The sequence below is a fragment of the Fringilla coelebs genome, assembly GCF_963513975.1.
Source record: "Fringilla coelebs genome assembly, chromosome: 5".
NCBI lineage: Eukaryota > Metazoa > Chordata > Aves > Passeriformes > Fringillidae > Fringilla > Fringilla coelebs.
This window is the reverse complement of record NC_140033.1, coordinates 4,367,048-4,389,562: the sequence shown is the minus strand read 5'-3', so window position 1 is coordinate 4,389,562 and position 22,515 is coordinate 4,367,048. Positions and strand designations below refer to the sequence as shown.

At 41.1% G+C, this 22,515-nt stretch overlaps 1 protein-coding gene across 1 annotated transcript in view; it reads right to left on the bottom strand.

Moving 5' to 3' along the window:
• Window positions 1-2,210: 2,210 nt before the first annotated feature.
• TAF3 (TATA-box binding protein associated factor 3) overlaps window positions 2,211-22,515 on the bottom strand; it is a 113,091-nt gene continuing 92,786 nt past the window's right edge. Inside the window, exons 4-7 of the mRNA XM_084205786.1 lie at window positions 21,861-21,943; window positions 7,734-7,989; window positions 3,670-3,776; window positions 2,211-2,928 (exon numbers count right to left, since the gene is read on the bottom strand). Coding sequence (XP_084061912.1) covers window positions 2,814-2,928; window positions 3,670-3,776; window positions 7,734-7,989; window positions 21,861-21,943 — 561 coding nt within the window. The 3' untranslated portion in view covers window positions 2,211-2,813. The remainder of the gene's footprint in view (window positions 2,929-3,669; window positions 3,777-7,733; window positions 7,990-21,860; window positions 21,944-22,515) is intronic.

The window sequence follows — 22,515 nt, the reverse complement described above, 5'->3', positions numbered from 1 at the left end:
GGGGAGTTGTCTTCTCACTGAAAACTCTTTAATTCTTTACTTTCTAAACTCTACACTAGCTCTACTCCAACCACCACTGATGCTTCCCTTGATGAAGCTGCATTTCCAGGTAGGAAAACCATTCAGAGACTTGGATGCTCTCCCATGACATGCAGTGAGCAAACCAACCTGCAGCCCACCCACCGTGCCCCCTTCTCATGGATGGTGGTGTCCAAAACACAAATCATAAAAGGACTCACATCCCCACCCAAAATCAAGCAGAGACTCTAGGGAGCAGCCCCAACTGCTCCCCCATTTTCCATCACACAAAGTTTATGGAGAAGACATCCCACCTGTGAAGTTACCAGCAGCAAATACAAAGTTCTGGGCAAGGAGCAGGGCTTGCTCAGGGCTGGGTGGGGCCAGGGGCTATAAAGAAGGTCCAAGCCACACGTTGCTCAGGGATAACCATTTCTGGAATGATTATTCATTAATGCCACTGATTCCTGATCCACAGCAGCATAAGTGAAAGGGAGGCAGGCTCAGCACCAAGCGTGGCTTCAAACTGATGACCCGGAGGTGAAGGGCCCCTTCTCCCGTTACTAATCCCCTCAGCCACACAAGCCTCCTGAAAATGATGCTTTGGTTTTATTGCCACAGGGGTCATTTATAAAATCATAAAAGCCAGGTTAAGAAACCAACCCAGCAGCAGCAAGGCCAAGCATGCAGAAAAAGAGCTGAACAGCCATCCAACGGGGCAAGTTCAGCCCTCCCATGGCATCCTGAGTAATTCAGCTGATTAAATGTGAGAAGTTCTGATTCATGGACAGGAGGAGGAAATGCATAAACAACTTACCAAAAGCTAATTTCTTTATTATTGCAACCAGAAATGACCAAAGACGGTGTATTTTGTATGTCTGCACATTACATGTGGAAAAAACCAAGAATCAGCATTGCAACATCCAACAATTCAAAATAAAATAGAATTAAAAAAATCAAATCCAAGAACTTTCTTGACTGGTAATTAACAGGGACGGAATATAAACGAGATGGCATTGAACAAAGCAGGTAACAGTGCACTTTTAATAAACCAATTTCATCCATATCACCACTGATTTGCAATTTAACAGTTCTATCAGCAAAGCCTCATTTCCCTAACTAGACTGGTACTTTTAAAAACATGACTAATTCACTCTCATTAATATCAATTTGGATGCATTTAAAAAATAACTCTTAATATCTGCACAACAGGCTAAAGGGTCATATTTCTCCAACATCAGACGTTCTCACTGCATTGGTTTAAAATACAAATATCCCCAAATGAACCAATGCAATCTAAAATTGATTAGAAAACAAAAGGCATAAATTGTTTTCAAGATTTATTCTCATTTAGCTCTGAGACCCATTGCACTACAATATCTAACACTGACTTTTATTTCAGTTTCTCTGCACCTTCCCCATACATTTTCAAGGGGGAATGTGTCTGGGATCCAGTTTACTGGTCTTTCCAAGGGGATACATAAAGCAGAGGAACACACCTGCATCTCCTCTACCTAAATACGACGCTTTTGGCAAACTCATTAACCACTTAAAAAAAAAAAAAAAAAAAAAAAGGGAGAAAAAGGGGAAAAAAAAAAGTCCATTCCAGCTACAGATTAACATGCTGTAGCTGCCAGCAGAAGTGCAGAGCCCCCCTGGCCTAAGCTCCCAATTCAGAAGGCATTTAAGCACATGTATAACCAAGTGTGGGAACAGGCTCCTTGAAGGCAATAGGATTACTCACTTCTTAAGAAGTTACCACATGTTTAAGTATCTGAATCAAGGCCTAATTATGGTGCTGGCCACCTCCTCGTGCACGCACAGCTGGGGCAGAGCTCACCAATCCCTCACAGCCATGAGGACAGGCGTTTGTCACACGGGCTTTTAGTAGCTGCTAGGTTTGTATTCTCGGGCAAATGACAACAAAAATCCTCAAGCCCTAAAAAATAATTAAAAAAAAATTACTTTATAAATATCAGCTATTTACACGTGTGAAAATCTTTTAATGGGAAGTGTTTTTACACACTGATGAAATGTACAAGCAATGAAAAGTTATGTTGACAAAGACTTTAAAAAAAAAAACAAAACAACAAACTAAAAGTATAAAATATATTACAGGTCCACCGAAAGAAATTCACACAGAAGAAAAAAATTGACACAATAGAAACTTTTTTTTTAAAAAATAGAAGATATATCACAAAAGCTTGAACATGTTTATTTTATGTTAGTACTAAAAATCAAGGAAAAAAGCTTCATATATTCTCATCACAAAAATATTTACCAGCCACTTTTTATTTCCACATTATGATTATCTGGCTCAGCGAGAGTCGAGGCTGAACTGTATCCAGACTACAGAAATCATTCCAGAAGGTTGTCTCAGTTTACAACTTACTGCAATTTACATTTTCTCCTCCTCTCAGCACCTTACTGCAAAGGTTCAAGAGGGATTAATAACAAATCGAGAAAGAATAGGACAGATATCTGTATTTACAACATTCATCCGTGCTGCTGCCGAGCCACAGGAGCGGGAGCGGTCCCGGGAACCGCCGAAGCCTTCACGGCGCTCTGTGCAAACTCCCCTTGCCAGGGGGAAGAAACAGCATCAGAATGTACCAAAATCCAATGCCCTGGGCTCGGACGGTCTGTGAGACCCAGCAGCCCCTGAGCAAGGGCATCTCCTCGCCCCTGATGCACTGCAGGGACACAAACGACCCTGGCAGGGTGGATCCCTCCTGCAGCCGAGTCGGGGCGGGAGGTGCCACGGTGACCGCACGATTTCAGTCCCTGCCAAGCCTTCAGTGTGCCCTGTGCTTCCTCTTCTTGTGTTTTTTATCCTTCCTTTTGTTGGCACACTTGGAGCAGAACCACTGCATCTCTTCTGGGGGTGCGGCTGTAAGCCCAACGCAAGGCCTGTGAAGGACAGGAAAATATCACATCATCTCAGTGGAGCAACACTGCTTTTGTGTCTTACTCCAAAAAATGCAACTCGCCAGTGGGAGACTGGATCTGCCCTTCGAATTAATACAGCAATTATCTTAACAAATATAATGATCAAAACCTAAGAACTCTTGCTTTGAAACAAAAGAGAAGTATCAAAAGGATACTCAGATAAAAAGTCTTGTTTTAGTAGAAAATATGAGTGCATTTTCAGGTGTAATAGACTAGATTTAAAATAATTTCAAATGCTTCTTTAAGGCATCTGCAAAAAACCCTTATGATTTTATGTAGCTTTTAAAAAAAAATTGCCTAAAAAGTGATTAATTTCCCCTAACCTTTTTATAAGAGCTGACATTTATATTACTGTTCATACAATGCTTCATAATTTGAACTGTCTATCTGTATACTCTGTGCTCATAATCCTGTAGTTCTCATAAAATTACCGGAATCAGCAATATTTCCCAGCAGTTTCAAAAACAACCGTTATCACCAATGCCCATTAATTAAAAAGTAACTCTCCTTCACAGCTTAAAATCTGCCTTTTCAAATTTCAGAGCAACAGAGATAAAAATATCTTCCAGATTATTAAATTGGACACAGTAAAGCTATTTAAATATTCCCAACGTCATGAACTATTAGAAAAAAAAGGTTTTTTAATAATATAGCCCCAATCTGCCAGGCACTGGCAGAGCAGGATGGATGAGAGGAACTTACCAGTGATACCAATCATCGCAGTCATCACAACCTATCATTGGACTGCCATCATCTGGCTTGTTACAGCCAGGACAGATCCAGATCTGGTTACCCCACTCGTCTCGGATCTGGTGCAAAGAAAAGCAAAGTTAGCTGGTTTTCAGGGCTAAGCAGGCAGGAAAATTGACATTTAAAAAAAAAAAAATCCAACCAAAAAAAGAAGGCTTCTTGCTTATCTGGGTAAGCCATTCAGCAGCCCCTGTTGTTATGTGTGAATTCTCTGATCATGAGAGCTCAGTGTTACGTCTTAATTGATTTTCCTACACTTCTCATGACGACAAAATCATGTATTTTCCTGCATTGTCCTGTAAACCAGTAAAGCCAGTTACACCACCCAACCTAAGCACAGGCATTCACACACAGAGCCAGGGCTTAAGGACACAATTCCCTCTCTGTCTATACTTTTAAAATTCGACCCTGTTAATGGCAAGCAGGAGCCATGGCAGCCTCCTGCGTAAGATAACAGTTCTTATGTGCATGTAAAATATACAGCGCCGTGTGTATATATTGCTGCATTACTTATTAGCCAAAGTCTTCAACTCCAACGAGCTGATAAGATCAGGATATAAAAAAAGTTGTTACTGAGTAACTTTCCATTCCCCTTATGACATTTATGTCGCAGTACAATTTACTAAAGGGTAAATGAAACAAGAAAGGCAGATCATTTACAGTACTGGGCAGCTGCTCACCGGGTTCATCATATGCATTTTTTTAATGTTTATATCCTGCTCGACCCATTGTTTGTATTTTTAGATTTCCAGCGGTTCTTGAACAGCTCTTTGCTAAAAACATACACGCAAAATGTCACAGAATCCACCTAAAGGAGTGCAATTAACAACACAAAGTACAAAATGTCTGGGGCATTACCCTGACTCCATCACTCCTTTATGAAGATTTGCATGTTATCGCTGAATCTCAAAAGCAGAAACTGTTTTGTTCTCAGCTTTTGTGCATTTACACATATCTCAGGCAATAACTTTTTGCTATCTGTACAGCTTACAAACACAATATTAAAAAGTAGCAGATGAAAAGCCCCAAATGTTCTTAGCAAAAAAAAAAAAAAAGCCACTACACGGTGGTCTGTACATCTTACACCACTTCCTGAAAAATCAATAGGAACGTACCAGAGCTGCAACCAACACATCACTCTTCCCTGATTCTTCTTAAAGCCTTGAATGTTTTTGTGGTTTAAAACTCAAAAATACAAGTCCCAGGAATACTAACCAGGAAACAATCCCCTTCCCAACAGAGATACAGAGTAGGCACCATCATAAAATTAACTCAATTTCCAAGCTGATTGAGTGCAATAATCATTCCTATATCTACCATCTAATCTCACATCTGCAAAGTCATTTTAAGTTGCTGGAGAAGCATCTGCTCCCCATGTGAAGTGTCTGGGCTCAGAGTGAAGAGGTGCAGAGGCATTTTGGTGGGATAACCCTGCTGGGAAGAGAGGGGATGCTGTGCTACAGCGCTGCAGAGAAGGGATGCTGTGGGATGTTGGGCTGAGGGTTACAAAACCTGCCTGGACACCTGGCTGCACCCCCATCATCCCCCAGCACAGGCACCTCATTTCTGGTGCTGCCTGTTTTGGGTGTAGGCAGCACTGCCAGATGTTGCCCCATGAGAAAATAGACACCCTAACTTTTCCAAACTGAATTTTTCAGGGGTTTTCTTCCCCTGCAGAATGCCTGCCTCAGGCTCTCAGGGGCTGGAGAGGGGCAGGGTGGTCTGTAATCACAGAGACCTCTGCCTGTTTGTTAAACAAGAACTTGGGCTGCTGAATAAGGATATTAAAAATATTGCATAACTTCTCATTCCTTAATGAGCCAAGGGTCATGCAAGGAGGCACAGAGTGGGATTGCTGATTGCTGTGTTAGTACAAACCACTGAGAGTTAATGAGCAGAGCACATGCACTGAGATGCTATCCAACAGGGAGATGTGTATCCTTTCTGTTTTGAACTATAAAATCACTCTCCTCTCCTCCCCTGCAGAAGGGAGTTGGGCACCTCTGTCACACTGGCTCCACTCTTATCTCTAGAACAGCTTTCCCATGTGATCTGAGCAAAATGATTCTGTCTCCTGGATTTCCTTCACACAAGAGGCTAATAGTTATTAATAATTTTCTTCTTCCCCAACCTCTCTCTAAGCATTTTGACTTATAAATCTGTCACATCAGGTGTCTCCCTGCAGGTGCACATAGTTGGGTCCTAATGCAGTAAAGCCTTGGTTTCACCTATAATGTTTTAAAACATCACTTTTCACAAGGGCCTGGAGTGATAGGACAAGAGGGAATGGTCTTAAGTTGAAGGGAGGTAGGTTTAGATTGCATATTAGGGAAAAAATATTTACAATAAGGGTGGTGAGGCACTGTACAGGTTGTCCAGAGAGGTGGTGGATTTCCTATCCCTGGAATTGTTCCAGGCCAGGTTGGATGGGGCTCTGAATAACCTGGTCTAGTGAAAGGTGTCCCTGCCTGTGGCAGAGGGGTTGGGCTAAGATGGTCTTTAAGGCTCCTTCCAAACCAAAATATTTTGTGATAACCTATGGTACTGTGAAAAGCAAAAACAACCTGGAGCCTCCATATCCTCTGAATTCTCCACAAAGGTGCTAAGTGTGTTACCACTGCAAGTACCTTGGTAAAGTGCTAGGCATTTATTTTTAAAACTAACATAATCTTTTAATTATTTCTTTTCACAATTACAGAAGAAAATTACTTCATGGGATGTAGTTGAGCATTTAGGAAATGTTTTTCTCTTAAAGTAAATTTTGAAAGCTTTGGGCACTACTGTAATAACAACAATGACAACAGTACTAGTGACTGCAATAATAAGAGTGACTGTGGGTTTACACCTGTGATACCAGAGGTGAGGCTGTGTCCTGCACCCTAAGGATATGCAGAGCCTGTGTGACGTTGTCCAGTGCTGTAACTAACTCAGGAGTGAAATGTAGCAGCTGTTTAAATAGAGACCAGTAACATGATACAGCAGTTGAAGTCCAGCAGGGAAGCACCTTTCCATTAGAAATGCAGGATGGATTTATATTAGAAATCAATACTAAATCAGGATTCATAAAAATTGAAAAAAAAAATCATGCACATGCTGCAATTCAAGCACAGCAAACTCTGTAATAAAAGTAAGCTTTAGGTGTTTTAAATGGTGAGATTTTTAAACTGCAGATAAGCAAGGTGTCACCAATCAAGCTGGAATCCAGCCAGGACAGGGAGGATAACAACACTGCTACCCTTGTGCTGCTTTTCAAGCATCAGGAATGCTCAGGACTTAATTTCACACAGCATTTAAAGCAGAAATTCTCAGCAGCACAGCAAGCCTTCTCCTACCCAGACATGTATCCACATTCTTTTAGGGAATGCAGCTCCTACACCATGTTACTCATGAGACTTTTCTAAAAGAATGAAGAATGCTGCCAGACACAGGCCAAGCTCAGAGCACGTGTCAAACACACAAATGAAGTGCAGACTAGTGAACAATCTACAGACTTCTGAGATGCACAAACATCTGCAATTTTTGTATGTCGAGGAAACCAGGAAAGAGATTAGTGGACTCTACACATTTCAAATGAGGGCTAAGTCAAGTTCTTGATGTTGTATGAGGGTTTTGTACTCTACCTGACTGACAGCAAAATCTATGGTGAGTCTGACATTTGAGGTTTCAATTCAGCACTTTTGAAAGCACCTACAAAAAACCTCCACCTCCAAAAAAAAGTGCCCTAGCTCGGTTAGCTGAAAATATCACATGGGATATAGCTGGACTTGTTAGAAGGAACTTAAATTTGGAACTGGGAACCAATTAAAAATTCAGTCCAAGTTGCAGCATTTCAATTAAGTTACTAACCCCTCAAAACATGTGTGTGGAAACAAGGGCTGGATAAACAGCAGTTTAACAGAGAGCAACATCAGGAATCCAGGAACCATCAGTTTGAGACAATGAGCCACCCAGGAGCTGACCAGTTCCAGGGAGGAATGGCCCTGGCCCTGGGACAGAGCATGGCACGTGTCACCTACCACGTAAGTACTGACGGTCTCGGTCACCACGCTCCGAACGGGAGCTTTGGAGCCTCCAGCTGCTGACACAGCTGGGGAGGGTGGTGGGATGAGGACAGGTGAGATGGTGGCCTGTGGAGGAGGAGGAACTGGAGCTGGAGGAGGGGTGACGTGAACAGGAGCTGGCACCGGTGACGGCACAGGCGGAGGTGTTTTGGGCCGCGCTGCAGGCGTGGAAGGTTTGGCTTCTGGAGCTGACACCACTTTGCTGATGACTCTGTAGGAACAACATTGAGAATTGTTACAGCTGATGGGAGAGAAAGCAATGATCAATCACCCTTCAGAGAGAAAGAAAATATAGAGCAGCTAATTCATGTCACCCTGGAGTCACCAAAGAGGCTGTTTCAACCCCACACAAGGACTGCTGTCATTGCTGCACCCATCCATTTACAGGATAAAGCACAGAGCCATTACAGAGTGAATGCCAGGACACCCTGAGACACTCTGTACCTCACTGTCTTATAAATATTCTCTGTGGCTTTACTAAACCTTGTTTCGTTAAGTTTTATTGCATTAGCTCAATTTGTGGGAAATATTAGAAAGGAAAGTTAATCAGCTGTGAACAGCACTGATTTTAATCTTCAAACTGAGAGACCATATCATCCTGTTAAGATCCTACATTAGGGGGTTCTGCAAATATTTGCAAGTTTGGTATTTCTTTGCCCAAATGTTTATGAAATCAGCAGTGGATCTAGTCAGGACAAATAAATGACGCACACTATACACTCAGCAGTTAAAATATTGCGACTTACTCGAGTAGCTGAAGTAGACAGGATGTAGCTCTAGTAAATACACTGTATAGAACAGTCTTGCCCAGGAAGGGGGATACACTGAGGACCCAGCTTTTATTAATGACTGTTGATACACAGTGTTATTGATGTGCATGCAATTTCACAGACAAGCCAGAAAAAGCCCTTACTACAAGGCTCTAGGTTAGAAACATAAAGAGAAGGAAAGGAATGCTAAAAAAACAGAACAAAACCAACCCAAAAAACAACCAAAACCTCAAAGAAAACACAGGATAGGTTGATTTGTTTTACCACATTTTGGTAAATCATTTAACTAATTTATTTATATTTGAATGGTAACTGTGGGAGTGTGATTGATTTGTGACAGAACTGTAAGAAGAGGGTGATTTAAAGAAAGGTTAGACATTCCAGGGACAAGAATCATTTAAGAAAGTAAAAAATTGAGACATCAGTAGAGAAACCATGACAAAAATCAAATTGCAACGACTCCTGAGAACCAGGAATGTCTGGCTCCACTGTCAATGTGAATTCTAAGTTCAACTTTAGAGTTCATTGCAACTCCAAAGGCAGCATCACTATGATTGGAGACAATGTCTGAATTTCAAGTCAATAAAATCCCAAGCCATCATTTGAGAAAGGCTTGGAATAATACAGTATGTAATGCCTGGCTGAGATAAGGGTGTTTTTCCTCACAAGATATTTCACTTGCACTACAAAATCAGAACTATGGCGAATTACAGTAAAAACATACTTGGTAAAAGGAAACAAGAGCAATGAGTTTGGTAGTCCTGCCTAACCCCCAGCTGCAGCATCACACCTTCTATGAATGAACAGGAGAAGAAAATCAAAGAGTGGTATCTAAAGGGTGATAGATAATTCTTCCATCAGCAACACGAAGAAAATCAAAGAGTGGTATCTAAAGGGTGATAGATAATTCTTCCATCAGCAACACATTCACACTACATATGTCCCAGTGATTGCTTCAGGTACCTAATGTGGGGCTCAGGCTCTGTATATGTGTCAGTAGGGTGCCAGACTGTGAGTCAAAGTACAGGAGTCCTAATTTATGTTGTCTGTGACTTGCAGAAGGAAGGAAGTTCTACTATCAGGCCATCCTGGGAGCAACCTACGCATCAAAACCAGCCTCCTTCTCCTGTTAGTGGGGAACATCCAAAACCCCACTGTTATCTCACACCAAGGAAGTTTTCTCTTTGGCTCATGATGTGTTTCTGGTTCAGTGAAAGTCTCAGTGTGTGGCTCCTGGGGCTCCTGCCAGACTTGCCATACCCAACTCAGATGCTTCTTCTGTGTCTTCCCCGTTCCACAGACAGCCCTGGCTCCCAGTGCTGAATGCCTAAGACCTTGGTGGGGGCCAATGCTCCCCTGGTTTGCAAAGCTATCCTCGTGACTGGAGAGCCATCCCTCAATAAGCAAACTTAGCTATAATAAAAGTGAGGATAGGGACTGACAGCACAATATTGGCACAGCAGAAGTCATTTGGATGGTTTCAAAAATCATTACCCCTTCTTTCCATGCCTCCCTCTCTTACCTCCTGCAAGTAAACAAAGTCCTGCTAGGAGTTCTTCTGGGAGTAAACCCTCCCCAAGTCTAGACTAGGAGATGTATTAGCTAATAGGGCTTTAAACACAACTTTGCACACAGTGTAAACAGTTTGAAAGAAGTATTAGCTAATACAATTTGAATAAGAGTGACCATGCCCAGCTAACACATGAAATTAAATTACAGAGCTTCTTGGTCTAAAGCCAGGTTCTCCTCCTGCACAGGGTCTTCGAAGCCACTCTGCTCATAACTGCAGAAGCAGCAAGGAACACCACATGTGAAATCTTCCAAAAGTACAAATATTCATTAGCGAGCGACACACGCTCCCGGATTGGCTGGCGTGCCTGAGTGTGCAATTAGGACATGTTCAGTATATAGGGCAGCTTGTTTATCTTGATTTTAGAGCTCACTTATCAAAACAGGAGATCGGCATTTCGGAGCACGCTTGGGCCTACCACTCCCTTGGGCTAATGGAGTTCAGAGACTTTAGACTCCAGAGTGGAGAAATGAATGGTTTTGTGCTGCACCATTAGAGGTGATGGAGTAATCTCAGCGAGGGTGGTTTAGCCTGTCCTGAAGAAGGGGCTGCACACACGGAATATGGAGGTGGGGAGAAATCAAAGGGAAATAGCAGTCCCACGACTAATAATTACTGTTACTTCAGACTTGGAGAGAAACCTGATATCAAAACACTATGTAAATGATGGCAAGATTTATGAGCTCTGTTTTATAGACAGGAAAATTGAGGCACAGAGCTCACTGCAAGTAGGCGGCTCTCACTGCAGCAGAGCCTCGATCCTGCTGGTACCTGGGTCCTGCTGGGATTTAAACTCTTCCTTGGGACATCACCATACACATATTGTTACCTTCTTTCCCAAATGTGTTTTCACGTGTCCAAAATCATCACTTAGTCTGCAAGTACAATGCTACATAAAACAAACTTTCATCTCCTCCTCCACAGCAATCCAAGAACTCTGAAACTGAGGCAGAATGAGTATGTTTTGCAGAAAGCAAACACAAATGAACATCAACCACCACCACAATCAGAGTCGTGAGACAAGAACTGAATTTCTCTGCAGGCTGCTTGCCTGGCAATGTACCACAAACACATTCTACACTGAAAGATAAAAGGTCAATTAAAAGTTGTTTTTGAATCAAAACAGTTCCTCCAGAATAAAGGAGGTGTGAGAAAACCTTTGGAATAGATGTGGTAATAAAAGCCTCCATAAATCGTGACTACAAGTTACCACTTCCTTTGCAAAAAACCCCAGAATTAATGTAAACACTCTGTATTTGGTTGTGTCCAACCTAAATTCACTTTGGATTTCTTTTTACATGCCAGCAGGAGCTGTCCTGCTCACAGAACTTCAGTGTATTTATCACTGAACACATGCACTCATTTGTCACAGAGTGCCTGGTAGTAACTGAGAAAAAATATCTAAATGTAATAAAAAGGGGAAATACCTAAGGGATGTGAAATTTAAGATGGAAGGACAGAAGGACAGAGAAATCCTCAAATACATCAATTACCAATTATTTTTCCCTGTTGTTTTTTTATAACCCCTTTGCTGAAAGAGCAGAGCATCAAGCTTCCTGACAAAGGCATTTTTAAGTTATTTTTCTGTCTCACAATCTGTTCCAGTGCAAACAGCATTTCAACCAAATATCAGAATTTAATGAGATCTTCCATTGCCATTTCTGCTCAACTACATCAAGGCTGTGCTGGGGCCAAGACAACAGCGTGTAATATCTGAATCTCAGCTGAAGAGCCATATCTCACGGAATCAAAGGATGGATTGGCTTGGAAGGGATCTTAAAGATCTTCCAGCCCCAACCCCTCTGCCATGGGCAGGGATATCTTCCTCTAGACCAGGTTTTTCAGAGCCCCATCCAACCTGATCTTGAACACTTCCAGGGATAGGGAATCCACCACTTCCCTGGGCAACCTGTGCCAGTGTCTCACCACACTTACAGTAAAGATTCAATGCTTATCTACTGGTTTAAAACTGTGTCCAAGGGGAAGGAAGAAAAGAAAACTTCAGTGAAGTTTTTCTGTTTCTCAGGAGGGTAGAGTGAATAAAAGCCCTTTTTAATCATCACTCCAGGGCAATCACCCTGTTCACAGATATAGTTCCAAACCCAAAGAGGATGAACACCAAGTGTCAGCTTGCAGGCAAAGGGCAAATTCTACCAAGATTTGAAGTGTTGCAACAGGTCAGTTGGTTTCTAATCAGCTCAAAGTGGCAGGAGCTGTAACATGCTACATCTGGAGCAAAATGAAGCGCCAAAGTGTGAAATGGTTTCCTATCTTTGGAAGTAATTTATTTGATTTAATTCTGATCCTTACGGCTGAAAGCCCCATTGACTGCTTCACCTAAACACAGGGGGAAGACGGGCACCAAAAGGAAATGGCTTTTCAAAAACAGGGCATGGGCCACAGGGCAGAATGATTGCTATGGGCAATGAGCTCCAAAAAATGCTGTATCAGAACTTCCAAAGGTCTAGTAAAAAAATCACAGTAATCTTTGTTTCTCAGAGGCAGAGCTCCCAAGAAGCTGTTTCTCTGCCCAGAGGAAAAAAGTAACATTCAAAAAGCCCTAATTCTTTTCCAAACCCATGACCCATTTTTAAGCAAGGAGAAGGAGCTAAATGGGTCTCTGTGTCTAGGAAAATGACACAATCAACTGCACTGACATAACTGAAACTGGTGCAATTCACCTGGATTATCAATCATCATATAATCTATTAACTTTGATATTCCCTTATTGATATAAATTCCTTGATGCTAGAAAGCAAGGTAACTATTTTGTTTCTGAAAGATCTCACACCTGGAACTGAGATTGTTGCACGAGAAAAAACCTAAACACTTTAAGACCTATGGGTAAGAGCGTCAAAAACACCTAAGGAAATCAGGAAATTTCCATATGGTTTAGATTCTTCAGAGATAAGAGGTGATTCTGAAAATTTTATTCCAGCCCTGGAGGAGAAGCAGTGTGATTTAAGCTCTGTAATGTAGGCTAATTCCCATATTACTTTTACAAAGGGAAATTTATTTGCTGTTTCATGCCCTACTGAATATTTTATTTTGTGCAAACAAGTCATATTGGCAAACAGAAGCTCCACAAGCACACGCTGTGACCAACTTGTGAGTTTGTGGAGTGCCAGAATGCACCAAACCTCCAACAAAGCCCCAAGCAATTTTGCAAGTGAAAAGACCTCAGCACTTTAACATCACCTGCCATGTGGTATTCTTCTCTATCAAGGAAAATGAACTTTGAGCACTTATTCCAAGATATCATCCACTTTTTTGGGTGCCTGCCTCTCCCAGGTAAAGCGTGTTAACCTTCAGTGGTGCACATGGAGATCAACAGCTCAATCTCCACTTCAGCTGAGCTAGAGAAGGGTCTGGAGCACCAGGAGCAGCTGAGGGAGCTGAGGGGCTCAGCCTGGAGAAAAGGAGGCTCAGGGGGGACTTTATCACTTCTTAGAACTCCCTGACAGGAGGTATAGCCAGGGGGGGTTGGTCTTTTCTGCCAAGTAACAAGTGAAAGGACAAGAGGAAATGGCTTCTAGTTGAGCCAGAGGAGGTCCAGATTGGATATTAGGGAAAATGATTTCATGAAAAGGATTGTGAAGCACTGGAACAAGCTGCCCATGGCACTGGTGGAGTCACCCATCCCTGGAGGTATTTAAAAGACATATAGATGTGGCACTTGTGCACACAGTTCAGTGATGGATTTTGCAGTGCTGGGTTAATGGCAGGACTTGATGATCTAAGACATCTTTTACAACCTGAATTTTTCTATGATTCTACTATTCTAACATTATGGCAAAGCCCCACAAACATCTGGACATTCAGCCCAGCTGACATTTCCAGCTAACTCCTTCGCTTTATGGACACATGCACTGTTGAAATTGAATTACAAGTTTTCTACTGTTTATTTTCCCATTACTTTAAACGAAACAGAGTTCTGCCCTTGGCCTTCAGCCTCTGTATCTGTTACACCCAGAGTATTTCTCCCAACAACCACAAGCACCTTTCAGTTGATGACTCCTAAATCTCCCTCCCATTTTCTCACCATTCTGACTTACACCTCTGGATGGTTCACTGCCAGTCTGACAAAACAAAACTGAGTTGGTAGCGTGGCGTCTTGGTATCTTTCATCTTATTTTTTCCCTTATCATCAATAACAAACATCTTCAATGTTAAAACCACCTGGCACCAACCCCTTCTGCTGAGTTCTCAAGAGCAAAACCAGAACCTGGTAAAACATGTTTATGTCAATGAGCTCTTTGCAAACTTTCTCTTCCGTGTTCCCAGAAAACTGCCTTTTATTGTCATTTGTTTTGGGAAATGTTATGGGATGCAGGATCTAGGAGTTTGCCCATAAACCAGTCTTATATCCACCCTTTTTGGTGGGAACTGGTATAGAACACTAATTGTATTAACTACCAGAAAGTTGTACCAGTATGGGTTTAGAAAATCTTTAAAGCTGTAACTTTCAGCTTGTTACCAAGTTTGTTTTTGAAAGAACAAGTGAGACAGATGGTCCTGGATTTGGAGATTCTATACAGCTAATGATAACTGCTAACAAGACAACTTCACTAAATTCAGGTAGGACCATCTGTCCTTTTGCAGCTATTTATGGTCTTCTTATGGTCCACATCCAGCTCCCAGGAATCATCCCACAAATCCTTGGGTCACTTTTGTTAAAAAACCTCAGTAAAAGAGTGAATAAAAAGAAGCAACTCTGTCAAAGCCAAGAACAAATCAGTACCTTTCTCTTGCAGTCATCCTCTACGGAAAGTTTATTTTTGAAACAAATACCCATCTGCCTTTCTAATCTTTCACACATATTTGATCAGTTTCTGTTGGGCTTCATAAGGGCAGCTGCTCATGGCCATTTACACAAGCAATTCCCTCATGTGTCTAAACCTGCCTGAAGTATTTTTTTTTAAATTGTGGTATACAGTATACAAGTTGTGTTTTTTTTTTTCCTCTCTCTTGAGCAATAAGCAGCAAAATCAAAGAATCTCACAGTAAGTTGTTTTGTTTTCTAATGACTCAAGCCTTTTTATGGATTCACTTCTGGAGTCATCACTCAATGTGGCCAGCAGCAAAATGAAAATAATTTGCCACAGACTACTGCCTACCATAAACAGGATGAATAATTAGTTGGGGTGGCTTCAGTAATTAAATAAAATAGAAGGAAGAAAAAACCTAAGGACTACATCTGAAGTTGTAAATTTAATTCCTGCTCCAGGAAGAAAAAGCTGTGCTAAGTCACCTCTAGAAATATAAACAAAAATGATCATTTACTTGGTTTGGTAAAAGGGATATGATATTCTTCACTTTTTTTTTTTTTTTTTTTTTCATGTAAAAGCTGCAATCCTGCAGCAAGGGAGAGGCTGGGGAACCTCCACCAAAGTGAAAGAGCCTTTTGGATGGATACGGGACCACACATGGGGATTTTACAGCAGGATTTGGGCCAATATGTTACACTAAAAAAGAACAATTGGGAAAGGGATATGAATCATAGCTGAGACAGTATCTTCATTTAAATAAATTCAGCATTTCAAAAGGCACCAAAAATCAGTCCTCCAGCTCTTATAATTTAAAAGACCACAGAACAGAGAAATGTGGGTATGTCAGTAAATACACTCACAAAGATTGATGAAAGCTGTAAAGATCACTGGAATTCCTTCAGCACACCTTGGAGAGGAGCAAGATCATTTTTCATTACTCTGCCTCCTCACTTAGGTGGTCTATTGATCATATCAAAAATGATTTCACCATTACATGCTCTTTTACAGCACAAGTTGGATTGACACCCAGAGCAGCAGTTCTGTCAATGCACAGTTAACACAGCCCTTCCTGCTAAAATAATTGGCATGCCCATTAGCACAGCAATAAACACAGACTTTTACTGCTTGTGCTCTATTGTTTAATTTTTCCAAACAGTGGTAAGCCTCTCTCCATTTTTCTCCCTTGTCACAGTCACATTTTCTGGAAAAATCTCCTTGCCCAGGACTCTTCTCCCAGGAAGCTGAGAAAAAGGAAAACAATATTATCTGATTTGCTTCTCCTGTGTTTTGCTGCTTTGGAATGTGGTTGGAGATTGTTTATCCAACAGGTGATTGTTTCATTGGTTTCATGTGAATTGTTTTTGACTTATTGGCCAATGGGGGTCAAGCTGTACTGGACTCTGGAGAGAGAGTCATGAGTATCTTTTTAGCCTTCTGCCTGTATGCTTTCTGTTTTCTTTAGTATAGTTTAGTATAGGTTAGTTCAGTATTCTTTAATATAATATAGTATCATAAAATAATAAATTAGACTTCTGAGAACATGGAGTCAGATTCATCATTCCTTCCAACGACAGGGTCTCAGAAAATACAACACTCCCTGAAGTATCACTTCTTTTTTCCCCCTCCTCTTTAATTCCTCAATGAATTCTCCTGTGGAGCTCTCCCTTGGCTAAGCAAGGTCTCACAGGGTAACCAACACCGCCCAGAGCTGTGTCCCACAATGGCCCCACGCTGCTGCCACTCCGTCTGCCCAAGGCTTTGGTCACGGTGCCTGAGCTGCTCCAAACACTGCCCTTATTCATCCCAACGTGCACAGGGAGGGGCTTCCAGCAGGATTCCTTTACCTGTTTCCCCACCACAAAACAGTGCAATAAATGGAATGGGTCATGAGCTACTTGGCTGGTAATGCAAACCTAAGGCTTGACAAGTCAATAAAAAGCCAATCCTTCCCTCCCCAGCCACACGTAGGGAGCCAAGGCTGGAGGCAAACAATTTGGATGTGCCTGTACAGGGAGGTTAATGAACCCCATTATTCAGCTTTTGTGGGCAAACACTATGAAGACAATAATGTAAATTATCCAAGTCTGACTAGTGTACCACTAAATAGCACCCAAAGTTCAAGTTTCTTCATTCATTTATCTGTATGAGAACAACCCTATTAAAAACTGAATATCCTGAATATACATCAGAGATGATTCTGTAACAATCAGGTGCATTCTTGGAAACTGCATAGGGCAGGATTCTAGTTTTACTCAAATTAGCAGCAAAGTCTTGGATATCCAGCTTTTTTCCCACAACTCACATAGAGCTTGGAGAGTTTTAAAAGAATAAATATTCATGTTACAGCAGCAACTCAGATCCCCAGTGAGCTTTGGGGAGCACCAACACAGTCCTTGCCTGATTTCTTTCTTCAGCCAGGTCAATAAGAAGCATATGCATGTACTTGTTAAAACCTTCTTCTTCTTCTTCCTTCCTTTCTTGGTGCCATGACCTTTTAAAGTCTGATTGTGTATGTATGTGGGTGCAGTTTTCCCAAGAAAATTCAATCTCTGGAGAGTTTGCAGCTCAACTCTTCTGCAAATTAAGCTTCTCATAGATAGAAGATCCCTCATTAGGGCATCTCTTTTTTGTTGAGCATACACTTGGTGGCACTCTGCGTGCTACAGGTGACATTCTATAGTTCTGGGGGATTTCAAAAAGTATGAGTGAAGAACTGATTTACTAAAATTTCATGTTGCATTTAAAATAGCAAATTCTTCAACATACAGAACTGAAAGAGGGCAGGGTTAGATTGGATATTGGGAAAAAAGTCTTCCTTGTGGGGGTTGTTGAAGTTCTTAGATGGATAATCCAATCAAGAAACTTAGTGTAATAAACTAGGTTTTCCTGTCCTCCTAGTCCCAAAAATATTCTTCTGGGCCACTGATATTACACAGAGAGGTCACATCTATGATCACAGGATAATTTCTCTATCTTCACCCTTAGTTTTGAGATCCTCTACACAGGATGTCAGCTGGTTCTGCTTATGGCTTTTGTCATGGGGGTATCATGCAGCTGAATGAGCCTCCACACAAAAATAAGTTGGCCTTGGACTGATAATATCCTACCAAGTAAAAAAGATTTTTAGAGGGGCCAATTAAGTATCTTGGTAACAAAATTTTTATCATCCCTTAATCCTTTTAGGATTTTATCTTACAATCCACAGGTTATTTAATATACATTTTTATAGGCACCCACACATAGGTATCTGAGCATGTGTGTGATTTGTTTTTGGAGAAAGTCACGTATCTACTCACTTAAAAAATATAGAAGACAAGGGGCAATTTCATTAGAGCAGCAGGTCAGGTTTACCAGTTAAACATTGTTAAAATGCCTGTCTTTCCCCTTCTTCCTGTCTGCTTTCCAGGTTCCCTGCTGATGGCAGAGTTATAATACAAGTCTGGAGCAAAAGTCTGAAATTTTAAGGTAAATTTGGAGACCTGATTTCACAAAAAACATATATCCTGCTTCCAGGGCACAGAAACACTGAAACAGCACCCAGTGAGTAGTACTGTGCTTTGTGGTCTGGCAGCCATGTGTTTTTTCTTAAAGGCTGTATTTAAATGTAGCATAAATTTATCAGAAGTATCAAACATTACAGCATGTACTTTTGCTGAAGTTTATGTCAGCTGTAGTAGTAGCTGAAATGTCAACACCTTATCAATAGATAAAATTTTTAAAAATTTATGTGTATGAAAAATGATAGTGCATAGGAAAAATAACAAGACAAGAAGAAGCCAGGATGTAATTGAATAAAAGTATTAAACCCTACTCATCATTTGCAGTTCATTTAAAATTTAAAAGTCTGTGTTTTTTGTTTTGCTTGTTTTGTTTTGAAAAAAGATAGCATCACTAGTTCCTTCCTATACTAACTCAGTTAGCAATCTACCTTGATAACACTGGAATGGAAAAAAAAAAAGTGAAAAACCCTTCCAACATATCATTCAAATCATATCTAAAAAAGTGGTCATAAATATTTTAGAACCCAAGCAAACCAATAAGAGCAAGGCCCATTAGGGATAAGATCTTTTACAACAAATTAAATAAAACAATTTATTGAAGCCTGGACTTGAGATAAACTAGATTTACTAGCTGACCTTTTATTCATTTAAAGAACAAAATTAGCTCTAATTGCATTAGAATGGAATCCAGTAAATTTCTTCTAATGTGGCATCCATGCAAGTATTGCTGTAATTGTTTACAACTAAGATGGAAATGCTTTGATAATAATCTACTTTCTTCTTGTTTTACTGTGCAGTTAAAACACTTGCAAAAAAACTCTTAAGTAGGACAGTTTTTCCAATATTGGTTTGTCCATCCTTCAGCAATAATGCATTTTCATGTCTATTAACCCAATGTTGCTAATAGCCACTTCTTTGGAGCTGATGCATGTTGTAAGAACACTTGCACTCCAGGCAAGCCTGAGTGCAGGTATTACTTTGAACCTGGGAGAAATATGTACTTTTACTCACAAACACAAGAGAAAAGGCTTTCCTGCTGCTGCCATCACTGCTTTGTACACTGGTCCAAGCAGAGGAGTCAAGAAGTAAAATTATAAAATCATAGAATCATTTGAGTTGGAAAGGACCTTAAAGATCATCCAGTTCCACCCCCTGCCATGGCAGGGACACCTTCCACTATCCCAGGTGGCTCCAAGCCCTGTCCAGCCTGGCCTTGGGCACTGCCAGGGATCCAGGGGCAGCCACAGCTGCTCTGGGCACCCTGTGCCAGGGCCTCACCTCCCTCACAGGGAAAAATTTCTTCCAAATATCCCATCTAACCCTGCCCTCTGTCAGTGTGAAGCTATTCTCCCCTATCCTGGCACTCCATGCCTTTGTAGAAAGTCCTTCTGCAGTTTTTTGGAGCCCCTTAGGCACTGGAAGGTGCTCTCAGGTCTCTCCACTGCCTTCACCTCTCCAGGAAGAAGAGCCCCAACTGCTCACTGCACTGCAAAGGCATTTTGCTCACTGCTGCTGCGTTACTCAGCCACCTTGTGCTGGGGCTGTGCTGAGTTTATGGTGTGATGTGAATCTCCATTCCACACACCATCAATCTGACACTTCTGCTTCAGACTCCTGAAAGCCCTGTGCCTCATCAAGATCTGCAAGTGCTTCTATTAAAGATTTCTATATGACATTACCCCAAGCAAATTAACTTCCAACTGAACAGGTACTTGAGTACTTCCAAAAGTCTCCATCAACTCTTCTCCCTAACAGAGAATTTGAAATAACCAATTTCTTCATCTATATCAAATTCTAGGAATCCCAAAAAATTTTCCTTGCACCTTTCCATGGAGATTCATGGTATCCTTAAAAAATCCCATGCCAGGTAACTCCAGAGACAGGGCAATTGAAACACAAAATTTTTATATTATAATTGCCAGATATTTAGAACCTCATTACCAACACAGATGAAACATAAGTTTAACTTTCCTTTACTATAACACATCAAAAAGCATTTCTTTCTGCCTGTTATGAGATCCTCAGATGGGGGCCAAGGTGCCACTAAAGATGTAAAAATGAATCTGGAAATAAAGTGAGTTTCCCAAAAGCCCATGAAATGAGATGTCAGTATCTCAGACCTAAGGGCTGGCAGGGATGACAATGATCCACCCACATGATTTGTAGCAAACAGATGGAGCCTGAAGTCCCCTCTCAAAATGTGTGTGGGTATGAGAAACACTGCAGTGAGATAAGGTTGGAAGATAACTGGTGCTAAAATATGGCTTCAGGACTTTAATTCAGAAGTTCTGCCTTGAAAATATGAGTTAATTTCCCCCATAGAAATACTCAACAGTCCTTGGAAAAGCAGAATTTAAAAGTATCCATGTCTCCTCAAGGAGGAAAATGGATTTGTGGGATTTCAAGGGACAGCATGTCCAACCATGCACATTCAAATCATGATCAGCAGGACAGACAAGTATTCTGAGAGAGCTGGAACTTTGTACAGCAACCTGAGGCACAGAAATTTTAGATCCCACTCAAATACTGTGAAAGGAAGAAAGTAAAAATGGTTAATAACTGGGGTGTGTGTGTCCCTTAGAAGCCAAGGAATGACTGAAGTCCCTTAGCAGCTTCAAACCAGTAAAAGCCATGGTTACCTACTGGGGAAAAGTAGGACAGCAGAGAAAAAGAAAATAATAATCAAAATCCCATTTAACTTCTAGAGCAGAAAAACGAGTGTTTAGGGGTTTGGTTCATAATAGGTCTATAAGAGAAGCAACTGCATTAGCAGCATTTAATGTGAGGAATGGAAGTGAAAGATCTGTGTGTGCTCATGTTTACCATTGGACATGAAAGTGTGCTTTGTGCCATGAAATCAACACGAAAAACCTGATTAAAAGAAACCCTTCACATACAACACAGGAGCAGCCTGAGAAGCCTGGTGACGCATGGTTTCCCCAGCCTCTCCAGCCTCCTGTTTATGCTGGATGATCTCAGGATAGGGATCACCCTATTTATGCTCATCCAGTACAAAGTAACTATTATTTGTACAACAGCACCCAATAATTAGGGAGCTAATGAAGCAGCACTTGAAGTGCGTTAGGCACACTCATGAATAATCATCAACAGTTATAATAAAACAGATGTGTATAAAAGAATTCCAACTGTTATGTTTTAAAGCATAAAACAACTGTTAGCTGGGGAGTGTTGTGAAACTTAGCTGTAGGTTACACTCTGGATAAGCATCCATTACAGAAACCTCACTAAATGTCACTGGAGGCATCATGCCAGCCCAGATGGAGTGCTGCAATCCATGCCCTAGAAAGACATGGAATGGGACACAGAATAGGATGGATGGAAGGTGATGAGTCTCACTTTGCTGTATAAATGTAATTTGCCACTAATTTTTAAGCTTTGCCCATTGAAAAGAAGAGCTCCCACAAGTGCCAGAGGGGAGCACACACCTCACAGATGGATTTATTTGTACTTACATCTTGTCTTGGCCTGCGCCCACTCTTAAAGTCAGCCGAGGAATAACCGGTGATGGAGCTGGAACAACTGGTTCCACCTTTATCTGTACAGGGGAACACAATCATCAATCAGAGACTGCAAGCAGACTCCCAAAATATATTAATTACATGAAAGCACTGATGGAATTAACCAGAGTGTATCAACTTAATGAAACAAAACTACAACAGACTAATCACTGCGCTCTCACACTCTGTCCCAGGGCATGGATGGGTCTCAGTCTGCAGGGAGTCCCAGCTGTAGAAATTCACAAATACAAACTGTAAGCTAAAAAAATCAACTTGAAATTTTGTTGCATTTGTACCTCCTGATACAATTTGTTAGCAAATCTTCCTGATTAAATACTTTTCTAGAAACATGAAACTTCCCAGTTAGTTTCTAAACAATGACATGAAATGCTTTGATCTTAGTGCTCAAACTTGCCTGACACCCATTGGTGTTTGTACGTTTTTCTGAGATTTAAATTCAATAATTTCCCAAGTTCATCACATAAATGTACCATGACTCTCTTGAATCAAAAGGAGAGATAAAGGAAGCAAATAAACTCCAAGCTGAACACTGAACACTTTATGAAAGTTCTTATCCACACCAGGCGTAACAGCCACTGCATTTTACTGC